Source organism: Nomascus leucogenys, chromosome 20, assembly GCF_006542625.1.
Source record: "Nomascus leucogenys isolate Asia chromosome 20, Asia_NLE_v1, whole genome shotgun sequence".
In the NCBI taxonomy this organism is placed as follows: Eukaryota; Metazoa; Chordata; class Mammalia; order Primates; family Hylobatidae; genus Nomascus; species Nomascus leucogenys.
In genome coordinates, this window is record NC_044400.1 from 48,279,285 (window position 1) to 48,306,657 (window position 27,373).

At 43.6% G+C, this 27,373-nt stretch overlaps 2 protein-coding genes across 3 annotated transcripts in view; both read right to left on the reverse strand.

Moving 5' to 3' along the window:
* TBC1D1 (TBC1 domain family member 1) overlaps positions 1-27,373 on the reverse strand; it is a 247,157-nt gene that overhangs the window by 149,008 nt on the left and 70,776 nt on the right. The window contains exon 1 of one of the 2 annotated variants that reach the window (XM_030800844.1): positions 10,200-10,343. The exons of the other annotated variant lie outside the window; for it this stretch is intronic. Coding sequence (XP_030656704.1) covers positions 10,200-10,229 — 30 coding nt within the window. The 5' untranslated portion in view covers positions 10,230-10,343. Of the gene's footprint in view, positions 1-10,199; positions 10,344-27,373 lie in introns of those variants that run through there. 2 annotated transcript variants of the gene reach the window in all.
* On the reverse strand, positions 26,554-27,287 carry PTTG2 (pituitary tumor-transforming 2). Its single transcript, XM_003258570.4, has one exon. The coding sequence runs from the start codon at positions 27,139-27,141 to the stop codon at positions 26,554-26,556; it is 588 nt and encodes a 195-aa protein (XP_003258618.2). The 5' UTR covers positions 27,142-27,287.

Below are 27,373 nucleotides of genomic sequence, written 5' to 3' on the forward strand. Positions count from 1 at the left end.
CCTTTCTGAACTTCAGTTTCTTTGTATTTCTTTCCTGAAAAAAAAAAAGTGGAAGGAGGAAATAATACCACTACTGCCACAATTATTTTGAGAATTAAATTAATTATGAGACTTGACTACTCCTAACATAATGGCTGGCACATATAAAGTTCTCAAAAATATAATCATCTCTTCCCTTATGTTATTCATGCTAAAATAATTGTACCTTCTATTAAATGCCCTTTGCAGGTGATGTTTTTCTGAGAAAAGTCAATCTCTCATATTAGAGGGAAGAGATCCATTACACACACCTACCCGCCTCCTCCTAGAGGATGCCTTCCCGGAAACAGGAGCACTCAGTGAATGGGTGGGTCACTGCAGCCCAGTGCTAGGGAGCTAAAGAGCCACACTAGACATTGGCAACTTCCACTCTCTTCAAATACTCAGGCTGTGCTTCTTCTTGCACAGTTAACACAACTGGTTGGTCCTCCCAGGCTGCAGAGACACCCTTCACATATCAAAGGATCCCCACCCACCCCAAACCTGACTACTCAGGCTTCCTCCCCTTGCTCATTTCCCTGCAGGCATCTTGACCTGAAATTTGCAAGAATACACTCATCAAAGGGTTAAATAAAGTATTCTGGGTCAGGCACAGTGGCTCATGCCTGTAATCACAGCACTTTGGGAAGCCGAGGCAGGCAGATCACTTGAGGTCAGGAGTTCAAGACCAACCTGGCCAACATGGCGAAACCCCATCTCTAGTAAAAATACAAAAATTAGCCAGGCTTGGTGGCAGGCGCCTGTAGTCCCAGCTACTCTGCCAGCTGAGGCAGGAGAATCACTTGACCCCGGGAGGCAGAGGTTGCAGTGAGCCAAGATCGTGCCACTACACTCCAGCCTGGTCAACAGAGCGAGACTCCATCTCAAAAATATAAATAAATAAATAAATAAAGTATTCTGAAATACAATATATTGTTTGATAGATGTGCATAGTTTTGATTTTAGTAAAACATTTTGAAGATGAAAGTGCAAACAAATCAGCAGAGCAATATTAACTCTGCTGATTTGTTTACATACATCAAAAACAGGTGTCCAAGAACTTTTTAAGTTCTGCCATAAACTAGCTGTGTGACCTTGTTCAAATCAAGTTACTTCATCGCTCTGGGTGTCAGTTCCCCAGGTAGAAAAAAACAAATGGAATTATATTCAAGATGACATTCCGGTTACACCATAATTACATTACTAAATCCTACTAGAATGACCACCACCCTAAGCCACAATTACTGATAGGTATTTGAGGGCCCTAGGCAGTGCTGGTATGAAAGAAAAGGTCTGAGTAATTTATTTAAAGTGATGTGCCTTCTCCAAGGTTAAAAATCAGTGGTCTCGAAAACAAGGCAAACAGTTGGAAAGCAACCTTGAATCATTCTGAAACACGCTAGAAAACTACCAGTAGTATTTCCTCACTATTCCTTTTCATAATCGACCACATCAATGACCTACAATTACCCTTGACTTACTCAGACCTCATCTTCTAGTCTCCTCCAAAATCCCAGCAGAGTGATTCTTCGTGCATATATCACATTAAAATTAAATTATCTCCACAGGTCTCCCTCTCCCCATTAGACTGCAAGCTACTCAAAGGCTGGGCCCATGTCCTACTCATCTCAGTATCTACCCTGCCTAATACCACACATGCCATTAACTTAAACTGCCCGTTCAACCATGTTTTAAATGGTTTACACCTGAAGATAGTCTCCACAATTTCCTAAGCAGATTTTGACATTATTGGATTTCAAAACAGGAACTATTTTTAAAAAGATAAATACAAAACAAGTATATATTAAGTTCATTTTAGAGACGAGAAAACAGGCTCAGCAAAGTTAACTTAGCCAAGTTCAACCAATGTAAAAGAACAGAGCCTGTGAGTCTAATCCCATTATATCATGACAGATATAAAAATAATTTACAGGAAAATAACTAAAGTGCATGAAAATTAAGGAAATTTTTCTGTCAACTCTTTCATATAAATTTAACAAAAAAGTATACAGTATTTGTTCATCACTCTTCCAATAACAAAATCAGAAATCATAGAAATTTTAAAATGGAAAAACCAAATACTTAAGATTAGATTCATAAACATCATAAATATAGGCCGGGCCCCGTGGCTCACGCCTGTAATCCCGGCACTTTGGGAGGCTGAGGCAGGCAGATCACAAGGACAGGAGCTTGAGACCATCCTGGCCAGCATGGTGAAACCCCGTCTCTACTAAAAATACAAAAAAATTAGCCAGGCATGGTGGCACGTGCCTGTAGTCTCAGCTACTCGGGAGGCTGAATTGCTTGAACCCGTCAGGCAGAGGTTGCAGTGAGCCGAGATCACGCCACTGCACTCCAGCCTGGGCAACAGAGCAAGACTCCGTCTCAAGAAAATATATATATCATAAATATAACCAAATAAAGGTCTTCCTATAGGTTGTACAGATGTTCTTGAATATCACTGTGCATTATAAAATAAAATTCAAAAGCACTAACATTTCCTTTTTTTTTTTTTTCCAGAGAGGGTCTCGCTCTGTCACCCAGGCTAAAGTACAGTGGCACAATCTGGGCTCAATACAACCTCTTCCTCCCAGGCTCAAGGAATTCTCATGCCTCAGCCTCCCAAGTAGCTGGGATTACAGGTGCATGCCACCACGCCCAGCTAATTTTTGTATTTTTCTAGAGACAGGGTTTTGCCATGTTGGCCAGGCTGGTCTCAAACTCCTGGCCTCAAGTGATCCACCCGCCTCAGCCTCCCAAAGTGCTGGGATCACAGGTGTGAGCTAACACGCCTGGCCTAACATTATTTCTACTCCTTGAAAGTTAATCAAAAGAAAGGGAGTAGGACTACATCAGTTGTCATTAAAGAAACCTAAATTAAAACATCTATGAGGTACCACTACACATCTATTAGAATAACCAAATTCCAGAATACAACATCAAATGCCTGTGAGGAGCAAAAGAAATTCTCATTCATTGTTGATGGCAATACAAAATGGTACAGGCACTTTGAAAAGCAGTTGAGTGCTTCTCACAAAAACAAACATAATCTTACATTACAATCTAGCAATCATACTTCTTGATATCTACTCAAAGGAGCTGAAATTCATATCCACACAAAAACCTACACAGAGATGTTCATAGTAGCTTTACTCATAATTGCTAAAACTTGAAAGCAACCAAGATGTCCTTCTGTGGGTGAATGGATAAACTGTGGTACATCCAGGCAATGAATATTATTCAGCACAAAAAAATGAACTATCAAGCCATTAAAAAAAAAAGCACACAGGAAACTTAAATGCATATACTAAGTGAAAGAAGCCAATCTGAAAAGGCTACATATATACTGTATGATTCCAACTACATGACATTCTCTATAGGTACAACTATACATACATGCTCTATAAATAGTACGAAGATTAGTGGGTTGCCAAAGGCTCATAGGAAGGGAGGGATGAATTGATCACCGAGGACTGGTAGGGCAATGAAACTACTCTGTATGATTTTATAATGCTGGATACACGTCATTATACATTTGTCCAAACTTATAGAATGTACATCACCAGCAGTGAACCCTAATGTAAACAGTGGACTTTGTGTGATAATCATATGTCAATACAGATTCATCAGTTGTAACAAATGCACCATTCTGGTGAGGAATATTAATAACAGGGGATGCTGTGCATGAGCGGGGACAGGGGCTATATGGGAAATCTCTGTAACTTCCACTCAATTTTGCTGTAAACCTACAACTGCTCTAAAAAATAAAGTATATTTAAAGAAAAAAGGGAAGAAGAAAAAGCTGGGCACAGTGTGGTGACTGTACAAAGCATCATACAGAATGAAATATACAGCTACAAGAGTTTGAAGAGGGCTGGACGCAGTGGCTCACGCCTATAATCCCAGCACTTTGGGAGGCCGAGGCAAGTAGATCCCGAGGTCAGGAAATCAAGACCATCCTGGCCAACATGGTGAAATCCCGTCTCTACAAAAATACAAAAATTAGCTGGTGTGGTGGCGCCTGCCTGTAATCCCAGCTACTCGGGAGGCTGAGGCAGGGGAATCACTTGAACCTGGGAGGCGGAGGGAGCCGAGATCTCACCACTGCACTCCAGCCTGGTGACAGAGCAAGACTCTGTCTGAAAAAAAAAAAAAAAAAAAAAAAAAAAAAAAAAAGGGGTTTGGGGAAAGATCATCTTTGGTCCCTAATGGATCTTCACCACTCTGGAATAAAATACCAAAGGGGTCTGTATGCCATGCTCATCCTGGTCCTCATTCACCTCTGCTACTCCCCCCAGCAGTCTCGCTCCAGCCCCACCAACCTCCTGTGAGTGCAGCTCCATTAAGGGGCCTCCAGGCCTTAGCATACGCTACTCCCACTGCCTGGCACACCCTGCCCTACCCGTTATTCTCTGCCCTGCTTAGTACTTTTGTCCAATGAATGAATGATTAATCAGAGGTGCTTCAGGAAAGGAATGAAGGATGAGGAGAGTTTTGATAGAAACAGAAGAACAGGGGACACACATACAGGCTAAGATCAGATTAAAGAATTTGTCTAAGGAAACAAATTATACTTTATCTTTTTTTCTCATCGGGCACTGCTCTGGGCTGTGTTCTATTTGTGGATTAGGTGGGATTTCTATCTCTGCTTTCCTCCATTCTCTTTCAGTAAAACCAACCTACGCCCAAGTTCCTGGCACACTCTAAGCAACCAGAGTTCCCAAAGCCCAAAGCACAGCTGCCACCACTACCAGATAAAAAGTGCTCCACAGGAACTCTGCTGAAATCCTGGTCAGGGTTATACCAGCTTTGCTTAGCCGAGGCAGCACATTTTTCAAATTCAAAGAATGGTTTGACTATGACAAGAAGGAGTTTTCCCCTCCTCATTAAACTCAAGCATCCACTAATAAAATGTAATATGAGTCTACAGAAGAAAAAAAAATTTTAAAACAATACATCACATTAGCCTAGGACACACATCAAGGACAAACCAACATTGGACTGACTTCAAGCAACACAAGAAAATTGTTGCCTAAATATTTGCTATAGTCAGATTCACACCTTACATAGGAAGGCTGCTGTGCTTTGTGCTGGTAAACAGAAGGGCAACTCCTACCGCCTACCAGCACCCAAGGTGGGCTGGTCTAGTCTGCAGGAAACCTCAAAGGTAAATAAATAAGCCCAGAGTCAGGACAGAACTTTGCATGAAAGCTGTGCTTAGAAGAAAGAGGTGATGGAAGGGCAGGTTGTACTTGTACTCAACATATAAATAGCAATTAGTTACTCGGTTATTTGCACCAAACACAGACAAACAAGATAGCAAAGCCACTGGGTCACATCATTTCAAAATATAAAAGACAATGACTATCCACTGGTATTCCTTTCTTATTACTGAGGTCCAAGCTACCACTATCACCTCCTGCCAAAACCACCTCCTAAGTGGTCCCTCTGCTTCCATCCGAAATATACATCAGCTGACATCACTCCTCTTTTCCACACCTTTAATGGCTTCTGACTACACTTAAAAGCAAATCCAAACCCCATTCTAAGCCTACGGAGCCATAAACAGCCTGGCCCACCTTACCCCTCCCCACTCAAAGCTCAGTGCTGTGCACCCAGCTGGATGTATTCCAGCCATACCTCCCTTCTCCCTGAGGCCTGCCTGGAGCATGTTTACTGCCCTCTCACCAGTCAGATGGAATGCCACCCCTGCACCACCCCAGCCCGGAGCCACTCTTACTTTTCTTCCTAGCACTGACCACCATCTGAAATAATCTTGTTCACCTATTTGCTTGCTGCTTTGCTATCTCTCCCATCTAGAATTCCATCAACACAGGGACCTGGTCTGCCTGTCGGTTGCTAAATCCCCAGCTCCTCAAATAGTACCTATTATAGGTAGGTTATCCGTAAATATCTGCCCTGAACACATTTGTTAAATGACTTGTTGAATGAATGGTGGCTATATAAACCAATGTTTTAAAAGTAATGCCCAAATACAGAAAACCTGGTTTTACATAAAATATTAATTAGCAATCAGTTACTTGCTTTACAAAAGGATTCTGTGGGCTGGATGCAATGGCTCACGCCTGTAATCCCAACACTTTGGAAGGTGGAGGTGGGCAGATCACTTGAGGTCAGGAGTTCAAGACCAGCCTGGCCAACCTAGGGAAACCCTGTCTCTACTAAAAATACAAAAATTAGCTGGGCATGGTGGCATATGCATGTAATCCCAGCTACTAGGGAGGCTGAGGTGGGAAGAGCACTTGAACCCAGAAGGCAGAGGTTGCAGTGAGCCGAGATCGTGCCACTGCACACCAGCCTGGGCGACAGAGTGAGACCCAGTGTCAAAAAAAAAAAAAAAAAAAAAGATTCCTTTTTAAATGCATCTTTAAAACAAATCTTCAGGGTGCACACTTTTTAAAGGATAATCTATTGTGCAGAGTGAATTAACTCCTCCAGGACATAAACACTGCTTATATACAAAAAGTACCTAGTAAACACTTGTTGAATGAGCACTGGAAAATACACAGTTAATGCCTTATTAATACATTACACAGTTAAATACTTTATTCATAAGCTAAATACTTGATACACACCATAAACTATATGAAACTATACTTGGATTTGAAACACAGCAAACTTGGCTATATTTAGTTCTCATTTTTCCTTTTTTTCTCATAAACTGACATATGTATATTTAAAATCTACTAACTTGACATACCAGCAATAATCTTAGCTACAAACTTTATAAGCAGGTGCAAATCCAAATAAATTCTGAAAGTTACTTGGCAGTTCTGCTGCAGCTAGTTTTGACTAACAGATACATGGAGGCATAGAAACAGTAGATATACTCAAAACTGACAGGTTGTTGGGGACATCTGTGAGTTTACTATGAAAATCACAAAGCTTGAGTTCAGTTTTATTTATAAACTGTGTAAAAAGTCAAGTGTCCCCACTGAAAGACTAATCAAGAAATCACACTGCTATAAAGCCCAGCCACATTCTTGATGCAATGTACATCTGCCCTAATGTTCCAGATCATGTCCAATTGTTTTTAAAAGTACATCTTATGTTTTTCTTTCTTCTTTAAACAGATAATCTCTTTAAAACAAAACTCTCCCGTTTTGGCTTTATTCCTACGTCATGAAATTGCCCACTCTATACATTCAATATTCACACAATACTAATGCATTGCACAAGAAAAACACATTCATGCTTGGCCGGGCACAGTGGCTCACGCCTGTAATCCCAGCACTTTGGAAGGCCGAGGCGGGTGGATTACCTGAGGTCGGGAGTTCAAGACCAGCCTGACCAACATGGAGAAACCCTATCTCTATTTAAAAATACAAAATTAGCCGGGGTGGTGGCGCATGCCTGTAATCCCAGCTACTCGGGAGGCTGAGGCAGGAGAATCGCTTGTACCCGGGAGACAGAGGCTGCAGTGAGCCAAGATTGTGCCATTGCACTCCATCCTGGGCAACAAGAGCGAAACTCCGTCTCAAAACAAAGAAAAACACATTCATGCTCAACTATCCATGTGAATCAACCAACACCCACCCCTTCTCCTTCCCTACCAGGTGTTCAGCTGCAGTTGCAAAGGTCAAAATGAAAAAGGAAAAGGAAAGTCAGCTGCGTAACTGGATGTGCAGGTGTTTGTGTGAGGCCTGTGCTCATGTGCAGCTGTGTGTTTCTGAAGAGGCATTCTGACGTCAAATATAACAACTTCAAGATTATTCACATTGTGTACATTATCTATGCCTTTTGTCTTTGTTTTTAGGGTATTATCTAGTTTGTAATGTAAAGTGTGTTAATGACTTGCCTCTTCACCGTAAACCGCATCGGTTCCATAGAACATCATTCTTACAATCTATAACTCCAAGAAATAAACTTCCAAAGACTAATTTCATATTCTAAAATCTTTCACAGGATAATGTTATCTATAAAAATCATTCAATTTCAGGATATAATTTGCAATGGATGCACCACCTAGAGGAAATGAAATATAAAATAACCACATTTTAAAAATGTATGCTAAGAGGTATACATGAATTTGCTCCAAAAACATTTAATAGTTTTTCCACTTTTGTCCTGTAATTGAAATAATAATTTTGAGGGCGGGTGCGGTGGCTCACATCTGTAATCCCAGCACTTTGGGAGGCCGAGGCGGGGGCATTACTTCAGCCCAGGAGTTCGAGACCTGCCTGGCCAATATGACAAAACCCCATCTCTACTGAAAATACAAAAATTAGCTGGCCATGGTGGCATGCACCTGTAATCCCAGCTACTGGGGAGGCTGAGACACAAGAATCGCTTGAACCTGGTAGGTGGAGGTTGCAGTGAACTGAGATCGCACCACTGCACTCCAGCCTAGGAGACAGAGTAAGACTCTGTCTCGAAAATAATAATTTTGAAATAACAAGATTCAGAATCCAAATTAAGCTACCAGCCTACATTTCCTCTATATAAACTTTTCCAACGTACTGACACTTGGAGAAGGCTAACAATCATCCTAAAAGTCTGTGATGGTTTTTGAAATAAGGCTTTGTTGGGGGCGTTTTCACTGTTTCCTCTGTACCAAAGTAAACAAAAGTCCATCTCACTCCCACAATGAATAGTATCTTACTAAATGTGTTCTGGAAAAGTAAAACTTAAAAAACAGTACTAGTAGTAAGTTTTTAAAAATTTACATTTACTTCTTACTGGTTTTGCAATAAAATGAGTCGCAATTTATTTTTTTCTCTCTTTGGCCTTACGGTACAAAAGTATAACGATATAAAAGTAAACTCAAATCTTCAATCTAGGATGAGGAAGTAAAACATAATCAGACAACACACTGAATTACTTTTCAAACTTCAAAACAGTTTTTAAATTCACCGATACTTACAAAAACTAATTAGCTATCAGTTCAAACCAGAATGTGTAGGCATTACCAATTTTTCTTCGGTGCGAAACCGCTTTTTAATGACTCAAAACGTTTTTGAAAGTCATCTCATTTTACCACCAGCTATGTTTCAGGAAGTGATTCTAATGGAATGTTATTTACCTAGTAAGAAAATCTACCTAAAAAACTTTTGCCCATCTAAAAACTAGTGTTATCTAGTTTCTGTGTCTCCAATTTTGTATCACTTAAATCACAGGCAAAGCTATACCTGCTCACAAACAGGTATTCATAAAAATGTAAGTAAGACTGTAAAAGCATTGCATGTTAACTCGAGATATAACCACCACCTAATTAAATTATTAATTGGTAAAGGCCCACAGTATGGCTAATAAGTTGAGTAATAAGTGGGCTTATTACTCAACCAGCCATACACAGGAAACAAGCCCTGCGAAGGGGCCGGCCAAGGGACTGAGTGCATGGGGTGACAGCAAGATGCCCTAACGACCAGCGAGCCTTTCAAGGTGGCGAGGGTCGCATCCTTTAAAACACATTCAGACACCTGGCACTGCAGGAGTGGATAAAAAGAATGCTATTGTTGCTGTTACTGTGTTCTCGAACTGGTGGGAACTCTGGAAATCTACACTAATGCCTTCGTGTTAGCAACAGTGCAACTGGCCTGGATTTGCACCACCCAGTTATCTCGAAAGCGCTCATGTTCTGAAAATAAAACTTTGTGGGAATGGAAAGTTAAAAACTTCTATTTAAAAACTCAGACCTCAGAACATGCCCTTTGAAACCAGAGGGTTAAAAACGAAAGACAGACGCCCCTTGTGGGCACCAGCCTCTGGGCATCCTCGGCGCCCTATCCAGGCGGCCCAGCGCAAGCCGACATCTGCGAGGGAGACACACGAGGGCGACACCCGCGAGGGAGACACGCGTGGTCGACTTCCGCGAGGTCCCGCGCCGGGGAGGCACCGAGCGGCAGCTCCGCGGCGCGGGGAGCGACAGGGGCCGGAGGAGCCGCCTGCTGGGTTCGGGCTCCTGCAGGGGTCTCCGAGTACAGCCTCAGTCTCCCCAGCTGTGAAATGGGCGCCATTACCTCGCCCGTCCTCCCCACAGGGATCTGGGAGACTAATGAATGAGAAATGCGCGGCTGACGACCTGGTCGCGCCCGCCGCTCGCCCCCCGCCGCGCCTGGCCCCCAGCGGCCCGGCCCAGCCCCGGCCCGAAGGTTACAAATGTTCCAGCCCCGCGCCTGCCGCTCCGCTCCGGTAACGGGCGCCCGCCCGACGCCGCCTACCTTGGCCACCCAGCTGAACAATGGTGACATCGCGGGCCGGGCGGCGGCTCCTCGCCCGCCGGCTCCCGCTCACTCCCGCCGCCGGCCCGTGGGCCCGCGGGCGGCCGGGGGCGGGCTTGGGGAGCGGCGGGGCCGGGGCATCGCTCTCCCCGGCGGCGGCGGCGGCGGCGGCGGGCTCCACCCAGTTCGTCACTGCCCCGAGAGGTCGCGCCCGCCGGGCCGCCAGGCAGAGAAAGGGAAGTGGGAGGGGAGAGCGCGGGGAGGGGGTGGGCGGGGGGAGGAGGGGAGAGGAGGGGAGGGCGCGCTGCCGACCCCGCCCACCCCCGCGCTCCGCTGCCGCCGGGAAGTTGGGACATGCTGGGGTCGCCCCCTTCCGAGATGCCCAGGGCTGCGCAGGAAACCCTGGAGGCTGGGGACGCGCCTTTCCAGGCCTCTGGGGTCCGTTTCGCACAACTTTCAGAAATCTAAGAATTCCTCCCTCTCCGAGGTTCCACAAAAGCCCCAGAGTTGGAGCTAACACAAAGCCCGCCCAACTTTCCAGGGGTGACCCCCACCCCCAGGGCTTTTCTTCCTAAGCGCTTTAGATTGCTGGTAACAAAAGACCAGTGTTCCCCAGCCCCTAATACCTTTATATAATCAAAGGTGGTTTTCTTGGAGTCAGGAAACTCGGCGATTGAGACCAAAAATGGGGCAGAGGAAAAGAACCATTTAGCTCCTGCCTGCCGGGAGGCTGTAGCGACTTGAAAAATGTTGATTTCACCATAGTTTTCTTCTCTCCCAAGGCAATATGATAAGACAAGGTGGTCAGTTTATGGCTACAAAGGTAAAGCTGAGTTGCAATCCCAGCCACTCCTGAGTTCCACGTTGAAAAAAAAAAAAGTCCAAAGGTCTAATCGCTGATGTGTAATGTATGTGTCAGGTGGAACCACTCACTGAGTTCCTCAGGCCAAATGGCCAACCCAGCCCAAGAATTCTGCTTCTCTTTTCCTTTTACTAATTGGGCATTATCTTCTTGAAGGACCATTGGGATATTTTAATGTTGTTCCCTAAATATCTAGCATCTAAGTTTAGTGACGGTATTAGCTACATATTGCTGTATTAAAAAGTTACCCCAAAACTGAGAAGCTTAAAACCACAAACAACTTCTGTGGGTCAGGAATCCAGGAGCATCTTAGCTGGATGGCTCTGGCTGAAAGTCTCCCTAAAATTTCAGCCAAGCTGTTAACTGAGGCTGCAGTCATCTCAAGACTGGACTGGGACTGAAGGACCCTCTTCCGTGCTCATTCACATAGGTGTTGCCAGTATTTAGTTCCTCGCAGGCTGCTGGACTCAGGGCCTCTGTTTCTTGCTGTTTCTTTCCGTAGTGCTGATCAGAAAATGGCAGTTTGTATCCCCCAGCACAAGTGATCCAAGAGAACGCACAAATCCAAAAACAGTTTTTTATGAATTAAGATGTGACATCCCAACACTTTTGCTCTATTACTGTTTGTGAAAAATCAAAGACATAAGTCTAGTCCACTCTTAAGGGGAGGAGATAATATAAGGGCATGAATATCAAAAGGAGAGGATCATGGGGCATTGTGGGCGGCAAGCCACCCAGATGCCGAGGCAAGAGACCAAGGGCACGAGCTGTTCCAGTATAATAAAATATATAAAATCAGAATAGTTATACTAGATATATATCTTAGATATGATTATATATGAATATCATTAATCATTAGTTTGTAGCAATTATTCTTTATTCCAACATTATAATAATCCTCGCTCTACAATCATAACCTAGGAAAAACCAGGCCATACAGAGATAGGAGCTGACGGGACATAGTGAGAAGTGACCAGAAGAAAAGAGCGCGAGCCTTCTGTTATGCCTGGACAGGGCCACCAGAGGGCTCCTTGGTCTAGCGGTAATGCCAGCGTCTAGGAAGACGCCCGTTGCCAAGCTGACTGGTCTAGCGGTAGCGTCAGTGTCAAGGAAAAACACCTGCTACTTAGCAGACGGGGAATGGGAGTCTCCTTTTCCCCAGGGTAGTTTAGAGAAGACTCTACTCCTCCACCTCTTGTGGACGGCCTGACTGATGTCAGGCCCGCCCACGGTTATACAGAGACCTAACCGTCTCCCTGTGATGCTGTGCTTCAGTGGTCACGCTCTTAGTCCGCCTTCATGTTCCATCCTCTACACCTGGCTCTGCCTTTTAGATAGTAGTAGCAAATTAGTGAAAGTACTAAAAGTCTCTGATAGCAGAAATAATGGTGTAAGCTGTCTCTCTCTTTCTCTTCTCTCTCTCTGCCTCGGCTGCCAGGTAGGGAAGGGCCCCCTGTCCAGTGGACACGTGACCCATGTGACCTTACCTATCACTGGAGATGGCTCACACTCCTTACCCTGCCCCCTTGTCTTATATCCAATAAATATCAGTGCAGCCTGGCATTCGGGACCACTACCAGTCTCCATGTCTTGGTGGTAGTGGTACCACGGGCCCAGCTGTCTTTTCTGTTATTTCTTTGTCTTGTGTCTTTATTTCTACACTCTCTCGTCTCTGCACACGGGGAAAAAAACCACCAACCCTGTGGGGCTGGACCCTACAGGGGATGATAGGGTTTCATCTTTTTTCCACCCTTGTGGTTTTATCTGGTGCATAGGAATAGATGAAACCATAAAAGCATAGAAAGGCTGGGCATGGTGGCTCATTCCTGTAATCCCAGCACTTTGGGAGGCTGAGGTGGGTAGATCACCTGAGGTCAGGAGTTCAAGACCAGCCTGGCTACTATGGCGAAACCTCGTCTCTACTAAAAATACAAAAAATTAGCCAGGCATGATGGCATGCGCCTGTAATCCCAGCTACTTGGGAGGCTGAGACAGGAGAATCACTGGAACCCAGGAGGCCTAGGTTGCAGTGAGCTGAGATCATGCCACTGCACTCCAGCCTGGGGGACAGAGTGAGACTCTGTCTCAAAAAAAAGAGCATGGAGAAAGTCAAGAGTAATATCAGGCCATGCACAGTGGCTCATGCCTGTAATCCCAGAACTTTGGGATGCCAAGATGGGAGGATCGCTTGAGCTCGGGAGTTCAAGACCAGCCTGGGCAACACGGTGAGACCCCATGTCTACATAAAGGAAAAATAGAAGTAAATTAGCTGGACATAGTGGCACACACCTGTAGTCTTAGCTTCTCAGGAGGCTGAGGTGGGAAGATCATTTGAGCCCTAGATGTCAAAGCTGCAGTGAGTTGAGATTCAGCCACTGCACTCCAGCCTTGGTGACAGAGCAAGACCCTGTCTCAAAAAAAAAGTGACATCATTCCAACAGAGGCCACCCTTGAAAAGGGTCTTAGAAGCATCCTAGGGAAGTGCTATTCTCTCACTTTTAAGCAGTGATATTCCCTGCTTAATGAAGGTGGAAAAGGGAGTGCATTTGCAGCCATTTAGCCAAATCTTTCCCTGTTACCACATCACTTTCCCAAACACTTAGAAGAGATGGAGGCTGACAGTTCCATTAGAGCGAGAATGCTTGTAGACTCTACAGCCTTACTATTCAAGGTGTGGTCCACAGACCAGCAGCCTCAGCAGCAACTGGCTGTTTGTTAGAAATGCAGAATCTCAGGCCCTACCCTAATCTAGACCTACTGCATCAAAACCTTCATTTTACCAAAATTCCAGGTGACTGGTATACTCATTAAAGTTGAGAAGCACTAGTAGATGAGATTCATTAACACTAGTCTTAAAACATTAATGATTAAAAGGTACTGACCAATAGGCCCTGGAGAAAGCAGCCAAAACTGTCCTGTGTTCTTGGGCTGGTATGAACCAGTTCAGCTAGAGAGCGACCTAGAGAGTTATCAGGCAACAACATAGTTTTGATGTGAGTGGATAGTCGGCTGAGGACCAGACTGGACAAGCTGAACCCAGGACAAATGTCATCGTACTCCATCACTCCAACTCCTACATGAAACTCTCCAAAAATGCCTAGAACTTAGAAGCAATTCTGGGGAAAGGATGGGGAGAACCCTGAATTGACTAAGGAAATCTGAAGTACCTATGACTAAGATAAATTTTCCGCCACAGAAAATAGGGATGCCAAAAAGTGGAAATTACATTAGGTTTAGGGGAATAAAAACTGCATTTCTTGCAAAAAACAGGCCAAATCCTCAATGTAACAGTTACAGCTGGAACGTATGCAGGCAGGTGAAATAAGGACACGAAGGCTTCATTGTTTAAACCTGGATCCAATTCTCTGTATATACACATCGGGGTAGAGGCTCCTGCAGTCTGGGTTAGAATTTGTCTAAGGTTTGTGTTATCTTTTAGGCACACAGGGTTCTTTCTCTGATCCAAGTCTTCCTTCCTAATCCAGGAATAGGCAGAATCACTAATCTCATGGGAAAGTAGGAGGAGCCTTTGAATTGGGTAGATTTGATAGTAATATGTGGTGCTCTAACACCAAATATTTTAAGAAATATACATGATAGCTCTTATTTTAATTCACTACCAGCATGTAGCTTGCCAGTCACACTGCACAAAGACATTCTCTGTTATAATCTGGAATTCCATCAAAGGGAAACTTAACATCAGAAAATCTAATCCTATACTCAAATACACTATTTTCTTTTTTTCTCTTTTTGTTTTTGAGATGGAGTTTCTCTTTTGTTGCCCAGGCTGGAGTGCAGTGGTGCGATGTCAGCTCACTGCAACCCTCCTCCCAGGTTCAAACAATTCTCCTGCCTCAGACTCCCAAGTAGCTGGGATTACAGGCATGCATCACCATGCACGGCTAATTTTGTATTTTTAGTAGAGACGGGGTTTCTCCATGTTGAGGCTGGTCTCGAACTCCTGACCTCAGGTGATCTGCCCGCCTCGGCCTCCCAAAGTGCTGGGATTACAGGCATGAGCCACTGGGCCTGGCCTATTCAAATACACTATTTTCTGTAAAATACTACTCTCCCACCAATCTGAAAAATATATCCTTCCCACAAGGAACTGTGTATGCTACCATGAAAGGATTGTAGGGATACCAGGCATCAGTAATCTTTTTTTTTTTTTTTTTTTTTGAAACGTAGTTTCACTTTTGTTACCCAGGCTGGAGTGCAATGGCACGATCTCAGCTAACCGCAACCCCCGCCTTCTGGGTTCAAGTGATTCTCATGTCTCAGCCTCTTGAGTAGTTGAGATTACAGGCATGCACTGCCACGCCTGGCTAATTTTGTATTTCTAGTAGAGACAGGGCTTCTTCATGTTGAGGCTAGTCTCAAACTCCCAACCTCAGGTGATCTGCCCGCCTCAGCCTCCCAAAGTGCTGAGATGACAAGCATGAACCACCGTGCCCAGCCAGGCAGCAATAATTTTTAACATCTCCAGGGTGTTTCATGCATTCAGAATTGAGAACCTCTGCGGACAGAATAGTCATTGCTTGAAGACACTGATAGTTTCCAGCCCTGATTGTCTATCAGAGTCACCTGTAATGGGAAGGTGGCCAAGTGAGAGGGAGAGTAGAAGGCAGATGATTTGGCTGTTTCGGAGCAAAGGTCAAATTCTCAGAGACCTCAAAGGGCAAGCAGGTCATATAAATGTGTGAAGAGGGCAAGGTGTGAGAAGATAAAGAATGAAGGAACTATGGCATCTTGGAGAATGCATTCTCAGTTATTAAAACACTCCACCTAGCCAAGTCAAATGTGTCAGCCCACTGAACTCAGCCAGAGAGGTCATTATTGGTGTTGACCCATAATGTTGACTCTGGGTTTACTTAAAGCTTAGAAATATATTCTAACAAGTGATTCTGATTATCAGCCAGGATAGAGAACCACTCTTACAGTTTTAGATCCTTTACTTTAAAAAAAAAAAAAAAAAAAAAAAATATATATATATATATATATATATATATATATATATATATAGTTGCTCTGTGGAAAGCAATAGGCTATCCAAATAGGACTGCAGAGATCTAAACATGATAGTATCTGATATGGTTTTGCTGTGTCCCCACCCAAATCTCATCTTGAATTGTAGTTCCCATAATTCCCACGAGTTGTGGGAGGGACACAGTGGGAGATAACTGAATCATGGGGGTAATTTCCCTCATCCTATTCTCATGGTAGTGAATGAGTCTCACGAGATCTGATGGTTTTATAAGGTGAAACTCTTTTTGTTTGGCTCTCAATTCTTCTCCTGTCTGTTGCCGTGTAAGATGTGACTTGCTCTTTCTTGCCTTCCGCCATGATTTTGAGGGCTCCCCAGCCATGTGGAACTGTGAGTCAATTAAACCACTTTCCTTTATAATTACCCAGTCTCAGGTATGTCTTTATTAACAGTGTAAGAATGGACTAATACGGTATCCCTACAAAAATCTCAAACTGTTGTCTAAGTAACTTTAAAAGGATGCTTTAATGTCTCACCATCTCAGCACTCCTGAGACATTAATGGAGGACTTGAAAGGCAGGGGGACCGGTCTGGGAACTGGAGGAGTTGCTTTCCTTCTAAGCCTGACCATATCCCCACCAAAACAAACCCTGACACTCCTGCCCCAGCTCTTCTGCCAATTTCTTCTTTTGAGGAGGAGCAAGAAGCAAGGGTGGCAAAACCTCCTGTGAGTTTAGGAGGTGATGCCAGGCAGGCTGCCCTCTAGTGTGGGGGCCAGTGAGGCAGGGACACATGCAAAAGAATGACCTCACTCTGCCAGCTTGCTCCTCCCCACCCTAAGACCTGGTTAAAAATAGAGCCATTTTAATATATACTCCACAAGGAAATTCAACTGGGTTTCAAGTGAATCAGAACCATTTGGCAATTGATCAGGAATATATTCAGTTCACAAATATGAATATTCATTAGCACCTATTGTGGAAAGCCACAGAAGTCCTTGCAGGAAATAGCAAAACTGAGTCAGACCAGAATCCTGCCCTCGAGGGGCACAGAGGGTAACAGGGAAGCTCAGGCAGGGAAAAGAGTGACAAAAGCCTGAAGTTATTTTCCCTCAAAGTCCAGGTGAAGCTTTGATGAGTTCCCAGAGAAAGGAAAATAACCTCAGGCTGCAAAGGAAAACCCAGCTTCCTGGCTGGTTTCAGGCCGTTTACAGATGGTGGAGAGAGAATGGGCTTTCCAGGAAGAAGGATCCACATGGTGAAAGGCTTAGAAGATTAATGTTCTCTGGAAATCAGGCCTTGCATAGGAGGAGATAGGACAGAAATCAGAGCTTCATAGTGGAGAGGGAATTTGAGTGTTAGTCTGATGATATGCAATCATTTCTTACAAACAGAAAAGTTTGTTTCCAAAGAAACCCATATTTGCCAAGGATAATACCAAATCCTGAAAATCTAACACTAAAAATCCCTCTGCATAAATTGAAAACATATATGCCCATGTAAAAATGTGTCCATGAATGTGCACAGCAGCACAACTCACCAGAGTGGAAACAACCCAGATGCCCTTCAACTGATGAATGGATCAACAAGATATGGTATATCCACACAATGGAATATTATTTGGCTATAAAAAGTAATGAAGTGGCCGGGCGCGGTGGCTCACGCTTGTAATCCCAGCACTTTGGGAGGCCGAGGCGGGCGGATCACGAGGTCAGGAAATCGAGACCATGGTGAAACCCTGTCTCTACTAAAAATACAAAAAAATTAGCCGGGCGTGTTGGCAGGCGCCTGTAGTCCCAGCTACTCGGGAGGCTGAGGCAGGAGAATGGCGTGAACCCGGGAGGCGGAGCTTGCAGTGAGCTGAGATCGCGCCACTGCACTCCAGCCTGGGCGACAGTGAGACTCCGTCTCAAAAAAAAAAAAAAAAAGTATTGAAGTACTGACACATGCCACAGCACTGATGGACCTTGAAAACACTATGCCAATTGAAATAAGCCAGTTACAAAAGACTGCATACTGTATGATTCCATTTATATGAAATATCCAGAATAGGCAAATCCATAGAGACAGAAAATAGACTAGTAGTTACTGGGGGCTGGAGAGAGGAGAAAATAGGGAGAGACTGCTAATGGGTGCAGGGTTTCTTTTTGCAGTGATGACAACGTTTTGGAATTAGATGGTGATGATGGTTACATTAATATACTAAGTACCAAAATTTGTGGATTTACTAAATATCAAAATGTTATAGAATGTAAATTACATCTTAATTTTGGTAAATCCCGCTATGTGATGATGATTGAATGACTTTAGATAAGTTAAGTCGCTGAGCCTTTGTAATAATGGAACCCGCACTTAAAAGGGCTTGTTTTGGCCAGGTCTGGTGACTCATGCCTGTAATCCCAGCACTTTTTGGGAGGCTGAGGCAGTGGATCACCTGAGGTCAAGAGTTCAAGGCCAGCCTGGCCAACGTGGTGAAACCCCGTCTCCACTAAAAATACAAAAATTAGCCAGGCATGGTGGTAGTGGATGCCTGTAATCTCAGCTACTCCGGAGGCTGAGGCAGGAAAATCACTTGAACCCAGGAGGTGGAGGTTGCCGTGAGCCGAGATTGTGCCATTGCACTCCAGACTGGGCAACAAGAGCGAAGATCTGTCTCAAACAAACAAACAAACAAAAACACAGATAAAGCACTGGCCTATAGTAGATGCACAGCAAATTTTGGCTGTAGATGTAGTGGTGGTAGTAATAGTATTAGTAGTAGCAACAATGATTGGTATTGGAATTATAGTGGGAATGATACGTTTTAAATGTAGAAGTAAAACAGAAATAATGGGCTGGAGGCCTCAAGCTCAGAGCTGGGTTTATAGACACACAAAATAGGACAGGACACACAGTTAAGATCAAAGAAGAGATTGTGTGTGAGCCAAAATTCACTCCAGCATGGTGGGCCTGCAGGATGTGTCTCGATGTTTTCCTCTCCCTTTTTATGAGTTGCTGTGTCTAACAGCAAGACTGTGCTCCAATTGTTACTTTAACTCCATAAGCCAAGCCACAAATCGTCCAAGTGTCTCTGGTACATTCCTGTCATACTAGCTGGGCAGAGACTTGGTACACACAAGCATCACTTGCCCACCACACTTTCAACAGTTTAGAAATTCGTCCCCAGGCATGGGTCCTGCTCACTCACGCATGGAACTCACACTGGCTGCAGTCCCACCAGAAATTCTAAGAAGACTGCAGGGTAAAAGGGAACCCCCGAACTTGCAACTCCAGAGGAGACAAGAAGACAGAAACAAAGCCCCTTGAGAGTAAAGTTCATAACAGCTTGGGGATGCCTTTTTTTCTCCTTGCAAGTAACACTTGCTGAAACAAATTTACTTATGACATAGGTCTATCTCTTCATTAACAATCAATTCATTAAAATGCTGTGATATTTCAAAACCAGCTAAATTATTACATTTTGCTATTTAAACATCTGTTCTCAGTATGTTGTTCAATACGAACAGCAATCATGTTTACTTTTTAGCTTGTAAGACATTCCAAAAATAGAATCAGTGTTTTTCTATTTTTAGCTCAGTCTATAAAGTTTAAGGAAATAATCTTCTTTTCAAAACACTGTACACTTGTTTCAAATTCATGGAAAAACCCAGCAGTCATGAGCTCATAAAAGAAAACACCATAAAAATTTAGAGTCAAAAGATTTTGACACCCACACCCCATCCTGTAACTCAACATAGACTCTTAGCTTTAAACTCAGACATTTTGCTATAATTTATAGTGGAAACATTAGAAGCATCACTCGAAAGAGCACTAATTTTATCAAGAAATAACCTGTTTACTAAACTGAAAGTTATATTTCTCCTTCAAAAATAAGACTGAAAAGAATCAACTCCTATTTCCTGATCAAATCTATTAGTGAATAAAAATCCGACCCAAACTTCCTCTTTCCACTTCTTCTATAGTAAATCAAAATTTTCTGTTTCTTATAAGGTGGTTTAGTTTACCTTCGTTTAGGATAATTTCCCACTTCTAAAATAATTTCTCTTTTTTATCTTTTTTTTTTTTTGTGAGACGGAGTCTCACTCTGTCACCCAGGCTGGAGTGCAATGGCGCAATGTCGGCTCACTGCAACCTCCGCCTCCCGGGCTCAAGCGATTCTCCTGCCTCAGCCTCCCAAGTAACTGGGATTACAGGCAGACGCCACCGTGCCCAGCTAATTTTTGTATTTTTAGTAGAGACGGGGTTTCACCATGTTGCCCAGGCTGCTCTTGAACTCCTGACCCCAGGTGACCCACCGGCCTCAGCCTCCCAAAGTGCAGGGATTACAGATGTGAGCCACTGTGCCCAGCCCTCTTTTTTATCTTAATAAAATTCCTTTAAAATTGCCGAGTTTTAAACACAAATGAAGCTCTTTGTGAATATCTTCACTCTTTTCAAAGCCTAAATTTATGTGCTTCAGCACTGAATTTTGGATTCGAATTGCACAGCAAGCACCTGGAAAAAAAAAATGGTGCCACAAACCTCTGCAGAAATGCACAAAACAATTTGAATTTGTTTCCTTTGTTGTAGCTTAAGATTCCTACAAAAACTCCACCAAGCCACATGTACTTGCATCTCAGCAAGAAGAATGTGCCTGGTAAAACTCAGTGTAATCTTCAGGTGCACTGAGCAAGCTCATTTTCCAGAATATAAGACCCAAGTGTCGTGTTCCTAGGCAAATGCCCCTCTGAAAACCTTTAAGATAAAAGGTGTCTCCAGGGCAGGGAACATCACACACCGGGGCCTGTTGGGGGGTGGGGGGCTGGAGGAGGGATAGCATTAGGAGAAATAGCTAATGTAAATGATGAGTTGACGGGTGCAGCAAACCCTATGTGTCAAACCTGCATGTTTCGTACATGTATCCTAGAACTTAAAGTATAATAATAATTTTAAAAAGATAAAAGATGTCTCTATACTTAGCAAAGGAACTCATAGATTATAAAATAAACCACCATCTGCATCTTAGTCTCTATGCATAGTTAGAGAAGGTACATAATTGAAAATGTCCATTGGCCTTGATAGGAGATGTAAGGGCTGAGAAAATACAAGAGGGAAATAGTTTAGCTTCTCTTTTCCATCTGTGTAGGGATCCCATTCAGTTTTTTAAATGCTTCTAAGTAGTGACGTCTGAGTCATTGCTTTTCTAACCTGGAATTTTTCAAACAGGACAGAAGTTTTGCTCTGGGTAAGGTGAAGATAAATTCAGCTTTCAGATGAGGGTCAGGAGTCATCTAAAGTGGGTCAATCAATTTGCACATGGACTTGTGGAGTCTTTCTCTGTGTGAGGCAGCCCAGGCTGTCCAGGTGCTTGCTGCTAGCTTCTACCTGCTGGCAACCAGCTATGTGACCTCAGACAGTTCATGTCACATTCTCTGAACCTGTTTCCACCTTGTAAATTGTGGGTATTATGCCCACGATCTCCAAGGTCCCTTCCAAGCTTCCCTCAGGCATGTTGTGAAATATACACTAAATTAAACGCCCATGGCTGGGGCAATGGCTCACACCTGTAATCCCAGCACTTTCAGAGGGTGAAGTAGGTGAATCACTTGAGGTCAGGAGTTCAAGACCAGCCTGGCCAACATGGTGAAACCCCATCTCTCCTAAAAATACAAAAATTAGCTGGGCATGGTGGCACCTGTAATACCAGCTACTCAGGAGGCTGAGGAAGGAGAATTGCTTGAATCCAGGAGGTGGAGGTTGTAGTGAGCCGAAATTGTGCCACTGCACTCCAGCCTGGGTGACAGAGTGAGACTCCATCTCAGATAAATAAATAAAATAAATAAATAAATAAATGCCTATGATAGGTTTGTGCCTGGCAGCCTTCGCTCAGGGTCAAGGTAGAACTAAACATATCTGCTCACCGATCTCAAGGTCATAATATCACAAGAGCCCTGATGCTCCTGGAACTTTTCCAAGTATCTAGAGTTCTTGTTCTCAGGGACAAGACAAGCATAGAAAAGAAGGCAACTCAGTGCAGGGATCACCTCCCTCCACTTCAAGGTACCCCTACTCCAAGATCAAGGGTCAGGAAGGATGAAAACATTATCCGCTGAGTACTTACTGCATGCCAGATGTGTTTATATATTACCTATCTCACAACCCTAGATGGTAAGAGTAATCATAATAGTAATAGAACATAATGTGTATTGAGTGCTTCCTATCTGCCAGACACTGCTAAAAACCAGCAAACCTTCAGGCAGCATCCATCATGCACCAGGCATGGTTCTAAGCATTTACAGCACATGAGGTCGAGAGTATGAGTGCCTGTTTTTGGATGGGGAAACTGAAGCACTCAGCTGGGAAAGGAGAAAACCAGAATCAGGCCCAGGCACTCTGCCAACTTAACCACTTTACTTCACAGCCCCTAATTATCTTAAAACCCTGCTGCAAGGTATTACTTATTCTGTTTTGCAGATGAGGAAACCGAGGTTCAGGAAAGTAAAATAATTCACCAAAGGCCTCATCTAGGCACAGTGGAGCAGTATCTGCATAGACCACCTGTCAGCATCCCTCCAAGCAGGTCCTAACTGCTACAAACACAGGGCTTCATGCTCTAAGATTTCAAGGAGCTGGCATGGCCAAGAGAGGTTCTCTAGACAGACACCATGCTCTGGCAGCCTCCTGCCAACAGCAGGCTCTGTCAGGGAAAGAGCTTGGCCTTTTTCGTGAGGCTGGGGACAGAGCTGATGCTAGCTAGATGAGATACAAATAGACATGAAATGGCAGCAGATTCTAAAGAACAAATGAATGAATGAGGTAGAAAGGAAGGAAGAGAGAAAGGAAGCAAAATCTTGTTGGGTCTGAGGCAGCAGGGCCCTTCTCAAGGGTTCAGCCAGGCGGGGAGCTAATAAGAAAGTGAGACCTGCAGTAGGCTGCCCCTTGTCCCCATCCAGGCTATGCTGGGGCCAGCAGGCCAAACTCCATCTGAACCCAGCGCAAAGCAGGAGCTGCGCTGCCGGATCTGGGGAAGGCAGGCACATTGGTCCTCTCTGTGAAAAACTGGTCAGGCTAGTGGACAGGAAAACCCTGACCTCTCAGTGCCTAGGAAATTCAGTGGCAAGGGGCTTGGTCCTCGCCACAGCCTAATGGGAACCTGAGTGTCCAGTTGGATCCTGAGTCTCGAGTTGGATGTGCCAGTGGATCTAGCACAAGATTTAGAATCACCTTACATGAAGTACAGCGCCCCGACCCTCCTTTCCAACTGTGAGACTGTGGTGCATGCACTGAAGCCTAGGGGACTCCAAGAAAGGGGCACACAGCCTCTCTGTGCCAACAAATGCTGCTTTAACTAATTTCATCAAGTGGTAATTTCGCATATCCAACCCTGGCCCATGTGTGTGCAGAGAACTGAACTTAAGCCATTGCAGTCGCCATTGCAGTAATTCATTCAGCCACTCAATATCTATTGCATTCCAGTCCTCAGGGATGCTAAAGTAAGCAAGCCACCTGCCCCTACAGGAACGTCTTATGGTCCAGCAGGCCCATACAGCAAGTAAACAGGAAATGACACAAATGGGTGATAAATGCAGTGAGAAGGAAAAGAGAGGGTGCTAAGAAAGCTGACAGAGAGAGCCCCTAACCAACATTAGGGACCCTGTAGTCACCCTGGTGTTTTAAGTAGGCACCAAATGCCAAGTACAAATGAGCCATTGGGGGGAAAAAGAACAGGGATATTATTCCTAATCTACAAGGGAGTAGAGTCTGATATTGGATTTTTTTTATTACAGTATTCTTATTTCTTAGGATCTTAAAAATTATTAAATATTTTTAAAACATTTAAATAGCATAATATGAGAGGTACCCATGTAATTACTACCCAGTCTTAGCAGTTTCAGATATTTTGTACATAAGTACACAGATGGCTATTTTTTTGACACGGAATCTCACTCTGTCACCCAGGCTGGAGTGCAGTGGCGTGATCTCGGCTCACTGCAACCTTCACCTCCTGGGCTGAAGCGATTCTCGTGCCTCAGCCTCCTCAGTGAGTAGCTGGGATTACAGGCATGTGCCACCATGCCCAGCTAATTTTTGTATTTTTAGTAGAGACGGGGTTTTACCATGTTGGCCAGGCCGGTTTCGAACTCCTGGCCTCAAGTGATCCGCCCACCTGGACCTCCCCCCTCCCTTACCCCCCACCTCAACTCTTTCTTGCTCTTGCTCTGCCATGTGAGAGGGCTGCTCCCCCCTTGGCCTTCCGCCATGACTGGAAGCTTTGTGAGGCCTCCCCAGAAGCTGAGCAGATGCCGCCGCCATGCCTCCTGTACAGCCTGCAGAACTGTGAGCCAATTAAACCTCTTTTCTTTATAAATTACCCAGTCTCAGGTATTTCTTTATAGCAATGCAAGAATGGCCTAATACTGTACTTTTTGTGAGTCAGTTTAAAAATGAGTGTAAACTAATAAGTAAATATGCATAGCTTCAACTAAGTGATTTTTATGGACTGTAGCAGAGGACCTGGCTTGTATTTTCTTAATGGTTTCATGTCTCATGCCAAGGCCATCGTATGCAAAGAGATACCTGAAAAAGAGTTGATGTTTATTGCCAAAGAAGTACTTAAGCTGACCGTAATGAAGATGTTAAAGAGCTTCAGAGAAGCTGTATACTATTTCCGTGGGCTGACCACAGACACACTTTAAATCAAAGGCCAGCTGATCATTGGACTTAGGGTGATTTTTAAAAACTTTCTGTTTTTATTCAATTCCCTTGACTTATTTCAGTTTAGAATTTGACTTCTTATTATCCTCATAGTAATCCTGAAAAAATTACTAAGAATAAAAAATATCATAACTACTAACATAAGTCCACAGGATATTAGAACTGCAAAGACACCATATAGCTAAACCTCTTTATTCACAGGTGATGAAACTGAAGTCTGAGAGGTTCGTTATTCATCTGTCCAACAAATATTTATTGAGTTTCTACTCTGATATCATTTAGATCCTTACTATGCTAATAACTGTATATAAATATGGCAGTAAACATTTAGAAATTTAAACATGTTTAGTGTCTCTATCAACAGCTTTAAGAGTAAAATTTTAGACGTTAACCAGCTTGCCCAAGGCTGCATATCCATTAAACAGAGGAAGCAGGGTTAAGACCCAGGGAGTCTGACTCCAGTAATACTTCCTGTTTTTGCCATGGGATACACCTATGGTTCTTGAATCCAAAATGCAGAAATACGAATTGTACAGGAGAACGAGGCCCTACCATTTACAGAATGTGATGTCTTCCTTTACAGATGAAATTTAGTTCTTCTGGTGAAGAGGACAATGGCTGGGTAGGAGCTTACGCCCACACCTAATGGAAACTTATCCTTGACCTGTGTGGCTACTGGCCCAAGATAAAGATTACTTGGAGCAGCCCACCATAGAATCAGCTCCAAGATAAGGGGAAGTACTTGGACACCATAGTGAACAAAACAGAGATGGTCCCTGCCCTCATGGGGCCCACAATTTATTGGGGAAGAAAGGCAATGTACAAGTAACTTCTCAAACATTTTATGATTTGTCTTGAATTTTTAAACTTAAACCTTCTCCAGTTTTAAAATAGCATGGAAGCAAAAAACAAAATGGAATGGGGCAGATGACAAAATTGTAACTCTTCTCTAAGGACCAGTATGACAACCTAGGACTGAGACCTTGCATCTTTTTTGGAGGTCAGTTCTGACAGCATCCTTTGATTGAAGAGGGATTTGGAAACTTTGGCCTGTCATGGCCTTTGATGGTTCTTAAATAGCCACATCCAGTTGGCTTTTTGTGGAATAACATGTTCAGAGACATAACCACCACCCACTTTCAGTAGAAAGAGCAAAACCACTAACATGTATAATGAATAGCAGCTCCTGGTCTAGGAAACTCACTAAGTCTTGGAATTCAGGAACCACAGAGGAACCCCTGAAGCCTCTCAGGCGATCTGGATTGACACCAGACATCTGTGACTCTATCCAAGCTTTGTACAGAATTCAAGGCATGGACATAAAAGTGCTTTAAGTTATAAGACATTAGCAGAATAAGATATGGGATTTCATGAATATTATTTAGCCATATAGACATTTTAAGATCATCAGTGTTAGTCCTAGCTGCAAATATGTTCCCTATTTTTTTTAGCATTCCACAAAATTATCATTCTTTTAATTATCTCCCTTTGCTGCTAGGACCTCCTTAAGGCTTTCATCTGGTTCACACTAGGCTGGGAAGAAAAGATGTAGGAAGTTCTTGGCCTGACCCTGGCCTTTTCTCCTTTATCCTTTGCTATTTCCTGTCTCCTGTTTCTCTACAGAAGTAAATCATGTTGACATATCCCCAAAGGGTAGGGGCCATAGTATGAAAGAAATATAGAAACAAGGGACAGCTGAGACAGATGCACATAAAGAGGAATATGACCCACTTTATATTTATGTATTTATTATGTTGTTAAACAAAGAATGCTTTATTAATACAAATACACACAAACTCCAAAGGACTAAGAAATTTAAATATCTACATCATAGCAAACAGCTGGCAATTCAACATCCAGGGTTGACAGAATGCTTGAAGGAGACTGCAAACAGATTGCATTCCCAGGTGAAGGGGGGCCCAGCTGAAACAGCTTCTCAAGCTGTCCCTCCTCATCAAGGATCATGAGAGGCACTCCACTCAAGGGGAGGTGTGCAATCTGGTGCTCTTCAGGCAGGTCAAAACTCTCAAAGTCTAGAGGATTGAAGGGAAAGAATTTTTCTATTTCTGGATAGGCGTCATCTGAGGCAGGAACAGAGCTTTTCGTTTTAACAGTCTTCTCGGTCATCTTTTTGGCAGAAAAGCTTGGCTGTTTTTGTTTGCTGGGTCCATTGTTCTTTACTGACTTTTCTGTAGCTCTGTTGACAGTTCCCAAAGCCTTTCTGGTAGCTTTAGGTAAGGCTGATGGAGCATCGAACGTTTTGCCAAAACGTGATGTTAAAACTTGAGATATCCCATCTAAGGCTTTGATTGAAGGTCTAGACTCCAGCTTCAGCCCATCCTTAGCAGCCACACGGGTGCCTGGTTCTCCAATTTCCTTATCAACATAGATCAGAGTAGCCATTCTGGATTATTGCCGCTCTCAAGAGCCACATTCATCTAAGACCGTGGTCCCACTTTATATTTAGATAGAATGTTAACTATAGTAGAAATTGGTGTAATATCTAATTTTTGTGCCTAGCACATCATCTGAGAGTTAGCGTGAACTCATATAAAGAGCACAAGCCTGAGGTCAGACAAACCCAGGTAGACATCTCGGGAGTACCACTTTCTGTTAGCTGTAAGATTTGGGCAAG

What these genes read in the sequence shown, in the direction of transcription:
- PTTG2 (XM_003258570.4), bottom strand. Translation starts at nt 27,141, where the DNA reads ATGGCTACTCTGATCTATGTTGATAAGGAAATTGGAGAACCAGGCACC.